The 8992-nt window shown below is 38.6% G+C and overlaps 1 protein-coding gene across 1 annotated transcript; it reads left to right on the forward strand.

Annotated features, from left to right (window-relative positions):
* The first annotated feature begins 6425 nt into the window (after positions 1-6425).
* Positions 6426-8410, forward strand: LOC143597326 (scarecrow-like protein 8). Its single transcript, XM_077075854.1, has one exon. It carries the CDS (start codon positions 6426-6428, stop codon positions 8232-8234), a length of 1809 nt encoding a protein of 602 aa, XP_076931969.1. The 3' UTR covers positions 8235-8410.
* Positions 8411-8992: the final 582 nt, after the last annotated feature.

An 8992-nucleotide genomic window follows, 5' to 3' on the forward strand; every position in this document is an offset into this window, starting at 1 on the left:
AGTTACATCCAAGTCCTTCCAAATTGAAGTGTAAGGCAAAATGGAAGGAAAGTTAAATGGTTTAACGTACCGAGATGACGCAAAGGCTTCCGAGAAACGTCAGATAAATCCCGAGAATTATACATACTCTACAAGCTTTAATTCTTGAAACCAGAATTAACTGGCGTTACAAAGCTTCAAGATCCAATTCATTCGCGTCGCGCTAAGGAACAAAATTTCCTGAATTTATAGCTCGTCAATTCTAGATCTGGCTTTCATCATTCAAAAATGCGAAGTACAAAATGCGCCAACAAAGTGCCACATCGCGCCCATCGCCCTTCACCCGAACTCGTGCGCATCGGATGCTTTGCACCCTTCGCTATGACCACTGAGAGTGGTTAGCTACATAAGAACATAACTATGGGAATTTTCTTCCTTATATTGTGCTTTCATTTCTTTCCTTCTTTCCATATCGGATGGAGTTTTCTTCTTTAACATAAGATACTTCCATTTCTTTATCTTATTTTTCCCATTACTTGTCTTAAAATTTTTTTGGCCCTTCATCTTTATAAGCTTGCCAAAATTGGACCAAATTTTTGTGATTGTTACATCCTCCCCACCTTAGCATGAATCTCGCCCTCAAGATTTGCTAGAACAGATGTGGGTATTTCTTTTTCATTTTTGATTCTAACTCCCAAGTAAACTCTGGTCCTCTTCGGGAGTTCCATCTTACCTTGACTAACTTTAGCCTTCGTTGTTTAAGTTTATTAATTTGGAAGTCTTCAATTTGTAGGGGTTGTTCTAAAAATATTAGATTTACCTTGATTTCGACATCCTTTAAGGGCATGGTTAAAGTTTCGTCAGCCAGACATTTACGTAAGTTAAGAGACATGAAATACATCATGTATTCCTTTCATATCTTCTGGCAAAAGTAAGCGATAAGCAACTGTGCCGATTCGTTCTAGTACTTCGAATGGTCCAACAAAACGAGGACTTAATTTTCCTTTCTTGCCGAATCGTACAACACCTTTCAATGGTGATACTTTTAATAATACTTTATCGCCTAATTGGAATTCCAACGGCTTACGGAAAATATTTGCATTAACTCTTTTGTCGATCTCTTGCCGACTTAATTCTGTGTAACACTTTATCCGTTGTTTCTTGGACTATCTCAGGTCCAGACATTTGGTTATCTCTAGGTTCGGACCAACATACAGGCGTTCTACATTTCCGTCCATACAATGCTTCAAATGGTGCGGCCTAAATACTTGTGTGAAAACTATTATTATATGAGAATTCCATTAGAGGAAGGTGATCATCCCAACTTCCTCCTAGATCGATCACACAACCTCGGAGCATGTCTTCAAGTGTTTGAATTGTTCTTTCACTCTGCCCATCAGTTTGAGGATGATAAGCAGTGCTAAGATTCAACTGATTTCCTAATGCTTGCTGAAAACTATTCCAGAATGAGACATAAATCTACTGTCTTGATCAGATATGATAGATAATGGCACACCATGTAAGGCTACGATAGTATTTACGTATATTCGTGCCAATCTATCCATAGAGTAAGATTCATTGATAGGTAAGAAATGAGCAGATTTAGTTGACCTATTAATAATGACCCAAATAGCATTGTGCTGCCGGGTAGTCTTAGGAAGTTTCGTAATGAAATCCATTGTTATCATTTCCCATTTCTACACAGGAAGTTCAGGTTGTTGAAGCAAACCTGAAGGTTTTTGATGCTCTGCCTTGACTTGCAAACAAGTTAAACATTTAGTAACATACAGAGCAATATCTCTCTTCATCCCATTCCATCAGTAGTTCGGCTTAAGATTTTGATACATTTTATCACTGTCGGGATGCATCATGTACTTTGATCTATGAGCTTCACTCATGATCCTTTCTCGTAAATAACCAACAATCGGTACCCAGATTCTATTTCCAAGACTGAGTATATCTTCATCTCCTTTGACTAAAGAATCAATTGTGCAATTACGCTTTTCCTAGGAGATTTGATTTTCCTCGATTGCTTGCTTCCGAGCCTTCTTGATTTGCTCGATTAAATCTATTTGTAGCTCTAATCTCAAGCCGAACTCTCTTGGGTTTCTCACGTTCTTTCCGACTTAATGCGTTAGCTACCACATTTGCCTTTCCATCATGATAGATGATTTCACAATCGTAATCGTTTTTTAGGTTTCCATCCATCTTCTTTGATGCATGTTAAGTTCTTTTTTATCAAAGATGTGCTTTAAACTCTTATGATTAGTGTACACAATAAACTTGACTCCATAAAGATAGTGCCTCCATAACTTCAAGGCAAAAATTATCGCACCCAATTCTAGGTTGTGAGTCGTATAATTATTTTCGTATACTTTCAATTGACAAGAAGCATAAGCTATTACTTTCTTTCTTTGCATTAGTACGCAACCCGAACCTGAATGAGATGCGTCACTAAATACAACGAAATCCTCTGTTCCTTCGGGCAAAGCCAGTATAGGTGCATTAGTGAGCTTTTGTTTAAGTAAATCAAATGCTTCTTGTTTCTTGGTTCCCCATACATACTTAACATTCTTTCGGGTTAACGAACTTAAGGGAACTGCTATACGGGAGACATTTTCGATGAATCTTCTATAATATCCAGCCAAACCTAGGAAATTTCGAACCTCGGTTGGCGATCTAGGAATCTCCCATTTAGCTATTGCTTCAATCTTTGGAGGGTCTACTTGAATTCCATTTGCGTTAACAACGTGGCCAAGAAATTGTACTTCATACAGCCAGAATTTGCACTTGGAAAATTTAGTATACAATTTCTCATTTTGGAGTATTTCAAGTAAGATCCTAAGATGAACTTTATGATCTTCCTCCGAGTTAGAATAAATAACTATATTGTTGATGAATACGATTACAAATTTATCCAAATAAGGCTTACAAATTCTGTTCATCATGTCCATGAAAACGGCTGGGGCATTAGTAAGTCCAAATGGCATTACAGTGAATTCATAATGTCCATACCTTGTCCGAAAAGCCGTCTTCGGAATATCTTCCTCTTGAACTTTCAATTGATGGTATCCAGAGCATAAATCTATTTTCGAAAAGAAACTCGCTCCTTGCAATTGATCGAATAGGTCGTCAATTCTTGGTAGCAAATATCGATTCTTAATAGTTACTTTGTTCATGGCTTTATAATCGATGAACATCATCATGGAACCGTCTTTATTTTTGACAAATAGTATCGGAGCTCCCCAAGGTGATGAGTTTGGACGTATGAATCCCTTCTCTAACAATTCATCCAATTGCTTCTTTAACTCCTTAATCTCCGTTGGAGCTAATCAATAAGGGGATTTAGCAATTGGAGCGGTTCCAGGCATTAAGTCTATTCTAAATTCGACTTCTCGATTAGGTGGTATACCTGGAAGTTCATCTGGAAAGATGTCGGGAAATTCGGATACTATAGGTACGTATTTGATTGCCTTAGGCTTCGATTCTTCCGTCACATAAGCCACGAATGCTAAACATTCTTGATTTAAGCATTTGTTAGCTTTAATCATAGAGATTATGCTAACTTGACCAGCGTCTTTGTCGCCCGCGATTTGAATTGTTCATTTGTCAGGGGCTTGGAGTTCTGTGGTTTTCTTATTGCAAATGATACGGGCACGGTTATAGGATAACCAGTCCATACCTATAACTATATCAAAGCCAGCTAGTGTCATGAGCAATAATTGTACAGGTATAACGTAGCCGGTCAACAAAATCTTTCCGTTTTCTAGGGTTTCGGAAATTTTAACTATCTCACCACTGCCCGTAGCGCGTGCTTATCGGGTGCTTCGCACCCTCCGCTAGGACCACTGAGAGTGGTTAGCTACATAAAAACATAACTATGGGAATTTTCTTCCTTATAAAGTGCTTTCATTTCTTTCCTTATTTCCATGTGAGATGGAGTTTCCTTCTTTATGTTCTAAACATAAGATACTTCCGTTTCTTTATCTTATTTTTCCCATTACTTGTCTTAAAATATTTTTGACCCTTCATTTTTATTAGCTTGTTAAAATTGGACCAAATTTTTATGGATGTTACATGAGTCCCTCATCTTTCCTAAATTGTCCAATTTGGACCGAAATATTTTTGGATGTTACAAAGTATTAGTTTGAATGGACGATGGAATGGAATAGACGAGAGACTGGAATGACAAATAAATGCAATAGGTCGTTACCATTCCATTGTTTTTGTTTAGCTAACCTATGAAAATTGAATGGATCATTACTTTATGTTGTTTGTTAGGTAGGAACAGACAGATGAATGAGTACAAATAACGAAAATACTCATGCCTCAAAACAAAGAAAATCTACCAAAATAAAAATATGGGTAATGGTGGTGGTGGTGATGGTGATAGTGCTGGCATTGGTACTGTTGGCGGCGATGGAGGCGGTGGTGATGTGGATTGTTGCATGATGGTAGCAACAATGGTAATGATGGTGGTGGTGGGGGGTGGGGGGGGGGGCGATGACAACAACTATGGTGATGACGACGATGGTGGTGGAAGCAACAATGGTGGTATTCTGAAAAATGGTGAAAGAGGGAATGTAATATGAAAAAACAAGGGATTCAAATGAAATGGTTTTGACATATTTAGAGAGAATGAGATTCCGTGTATGATATGTGATTTATTCCATTGACCAATCAAATACCCTATTTTCCATTCCCTTCACAGTAACTAATTTTATTTCGTCTGTCATTCTTACACATCAACCACTGTCTTAATAATATTAAAAGATGGAGATAGAAATGGAGGATAAGATGTGAATGCAATTATTTTTACCAAATAAAATGTTAATAGTGAAATGTATATTTTAGTAATACTAATAAAATTTCATTTTTATCATAACTTTTGATAAATTATGCTTATGTCTGGACTTACATTAAACTTTCAAAAAATATCACTTTATCCATTTATGAAAAATCTAAAAAAGATTTAAAACCACCCATGTCATCATCGATTTAAAACTACCCCTATCGTCATCGCTACCCGTTTGGATCCTCCTCTTCCCATTAACGCATCTCCATCTGGTTATCTCGAATTTGTCAAAATCTCAAACAATAAATGATTTGTAATCTAGACCCTAGGCGGCAAATATAACGTCAGCCATAAAACACTAATGAAAAGTAACTCCTTGTCGTCTACCGCAATTTAGTTGTTTCACGACTCACCTGTGAAACTTGGAGTCGTAGATTGAAGATAACACTTTGTACTTTATTGCCCTATTCCTCTTTTCAACTAAGTGACATAGTGCACAATAACAAACTTATGTCGTTCGTACACTGTTATCAACGTTCATTCGAAACTACAAACAACGAATCTGACATTAGAAGGTTATCTGTTAAAGTGGTTACGGTGTTCCATAGGCTCGACAATAGCAGTTGTTTCCTTTTCATCTTGCATATTGTTCGATTGTTGAATGTCACGAACTTTTAGATTTGATTTTTCCTTTGGATTCACAATCAACTTTACATTATGTTATTTTTTTTCTTTTTTATTTAGGGTTCATAATCCACATCACTTTGTTGTTGCTTAACTATATATTGTGCACACAACTCACTACAGGATCAGCGTGAACGCCGTTATCCATCACTGCCTCTACAACAGCTTAGGTGAGCTCTCTTGCCGCTACATTTACCACAACACGAAGATCTCTACGCAATTCACCTTCTTCCACCCCAAACAATTCCATCATGCCACCTCATCGCCGTGTGCGGCAATGCGGCGTATATCCCGCATTGCCATATAGTGATGAGAATGATCTACAGATGCATGAACTTGACCTTGTAGGATAAGAGCTCGAATTAATGTAAAAAGATGGAGGCGGAGATGATGTCGATGATCATAAATAAGATATACTTTCTGTATTCTCTTACATGTATTCTAAAAATAGCACGTAAGTAAATAATTTGCATCTACATCCACCTAACTGAAACATAAAACCAAATAGGAAGGTTTTAAGAAAAACTGTCCATTAATTTACCATAAATGTCCGAATAACCGTTTTGCTAATGAAATATTATTTTAAATAGGGAGATTTTTCTTCACGTTAAACCAAATCTGTAATATAAATAAAAAAGAAGGTTGTACAGTACAAAGAGGCAGTGCAGAGGTAGCCTTTGTCATGTAAAGAAAGCAATCACAAGACATTAAGCCAGTTGGAAACCATCTCTCTCTAAAACCACTTTCTCTCTCTGCCACCCCACCCCCACCCCACCCCACCCCACCCCACCCCCATAATAATAATAATCAAAAACCAGAATCAATCCAATTTTGCTTTCACGAAACCCTCTCTCATTTCCAAAAATTCCCCTCAATGCCTACTACCCTCTTACCCATTTAATTTATATTTAATAACTAATAATAATAATAATATAACCTCTGTCTCACCCGTCGGAATCAATCAAACATGCCGTCGGGATTCCCTGGCGATTATTTCAACGTCAACAACACCGGACGATCCATCCCTCTAAACAACAACACCACCACCCCGCAATACCGGTCACCACTGGCCGATTCTTCCTCTCACATGGATTTGATCGGAAAACGATCGTTAGCTGAGTTCCAGCAGCAACGACATATCCAACAGCAAGCGGCCTTCTTTTTAAGGAACGTTAAACATCGCCCGTATAACCCGCTCGTCGATTTAACCAGTTCGCCGGAGATTTCGTCGGTAAGTATTAATACGACGTCGTCTGGGTCTAGGTCTGTTCCGCGGTACGGTGTTCCCGTGATGCAACAGTTTCGTTCTAATAGTTTTAATAATCTCGGTAACGGAAACTTTAACGGCGTGATGGGGAGTAATTTTCATAATAGTAACAATAATAATCCTTCGCGTGTGTCGTTAAATAATTTAACGGCGAAGCAAAGTCAAGAAACGGAAGGAAAGATGAGGAAACGGTTACAAGAATTAGAAAAAGAGTTGTTATTAGACGATGAAGACGGCGAAAACGACGTCGTGTCTGGTGTGACTAACAGCGAGTGGTCGGAGACCATTCAGAATATTCTCGGTGGCGGTCCGGTCACCAAACCGGACAACCTGCTTTCTCTCTCGCCGACGTCATCATCTTCGTCATCATGCGCCTCATCCTCTGCATCTCCGGCGGCCACGATTTGTCTTACCCAGCTGCTAGCTGACGCCGCCGCCGCAATCGCCGACGGAAAACTGGATTCTGCGACGGAGATTGTTAACCGGATTGGTCAGGTGGCTAACGCCGGTGGTTCGCCGGAACAACGGTTGAGTTTTTGCATGACGTCGGCTCTTCGGGCAAGGCTGAGTTTGGCTCCCGCCGCCGTATCGGAGTTGTACGGAAAGGAACACATTTTGGCTACGCAACTGTTGTATGACAAATCCGTGTGTTTCAAGCTGGGTTTCATGGCGGCGAATGAGGCGATTCTTGACGCCGGGAAACAGATTCATGTGGTGGATTTTGATATCGGGAAGGGGGTTCAGTATGTGTACTTGCTCCACGTGCTTGCGACGGCGCGTGACAAGGACGCGCCGACTGAAGTTTCGTTGAAGATCACGACTTTTGTTGATTTTGGTAATGGGGTTGTTGAAGTGTTGAATCTTGTGGGTGATGGTCTTAAGTCGCTTGCGAATAAGCTCGATGTTAAGTTTTCGTTTTGTGTGTTGAATTTTAGTTTAAGCGAGCTTGATTCGGCGTCTTTGATGGTGGAACCCGACGAGGTTTTGGTGGTGAATTTCGCGTTTAAGTTGTATAAGCTGCCCGACGAGAGTGTGACGACTGAGAATTTGCGGGATGAAGTGTTGCGGCGGGTGAAGGGGTTGTCACCCGCGTTGGTGACGGTTGTGGAGCAGGAGTTGAACGCCAACACGGCGTCGTTTGAGACACGCGTGAGTCAAGTGGCGGGGTACTACGGGGCGTTGTTGGAGTCGCTTGACGCAACCATGGGTAGGGGGGAGTCGGACCGAGTCAGGATAGAAGAGGGACTGAGTCGGAAAATAGTGAACTCGGTTGCGTGTGAAGGGAGGGACCGGGTTGAGAGATGTGAGGTTTTTGGGAAATGGAGGGTTCGGATGAGTATGGCTGGGTTCGAGCCAAGAGTGCTGAGTCAACTCAACGCCGACTCGTTACTTCAAAAGGTGTACTCAGTGAGTCTTGGGAACCCGGGTTTTACGGCGAAGGAAGACGCCGGTGGGATTAGTTTTGGGTGGAAGGGGCGGACACTCACGGTGGCATCGGCGTGGCATTAATTAAGAGAAATAAATAATATGAAAAATTGTATTATCGACTTTTAAAGTTATAATATTATAATACGGAATATGGTTTAGTGCGACAATGTACCATCATATTTGAACTAATTTTTAATCTTAAATCTATCATATCAATTTTAACTTTTTCTTTCAATTTAGATTCGTTCCACCGGACCGATTTGGTAATTCATTTATCGTACTTATTATAATCAATTTCAATTCATAGGAATCATGTTTTTTAATTATGTATAATAATATATCTAATAAATGACTTTATACTTCACTTTTTGTGTATCTTTTGTTTAATATCTAGTAGTTCCTATTTAATATGTTATATATATATATATATATATATAGAAAAGTGTTCAAATAAGAATAAAGAGTTTCTTAGGATTGATAAAAACAATAAATTTTTGACATTTGGTATTAAAACCTATGGTAAAAGAATATTTTTAGGAAACTATGTCGGTTATAATGATGAAAGAGTAATTCTAGTAAATTATGTCAGTTTTTGGTAATTTTAAATCTCAATCATTGATTAATATGATTCAATGGTTATGATTTATTTTTAGTCTTTCTAAGAAACTACTTATTTTTACTATAACCTCCCATATATATATATATATATATATATATATATATATATATATATATATATATATATAAAACAATTTACACATGAATACCCTGTTAATCAGCAAGTAGTATCATAACTTGTGTTTGATAGGTGGTGTAAGTTATAGAGAAAAATTAGTGGA

This window comes from Bidens hawaiensis, unplaced genomic scaffold (assembly GCF_021521415.1).
Source record: "Bidens hawaiensis isolate Kalapana, Puna unplaced genomic scaffold, B.hawaiensis_p1.1 tig00048113_1, whole genome shotgun sequence".
In the NCBI taxonomy this organism is placed as follows: Eukaryota; Viridiplantae; Streptophyta; class Magnoliopsida; order Asterales; family Asteraceae; genus Bidens; species Bidens hawaiensis.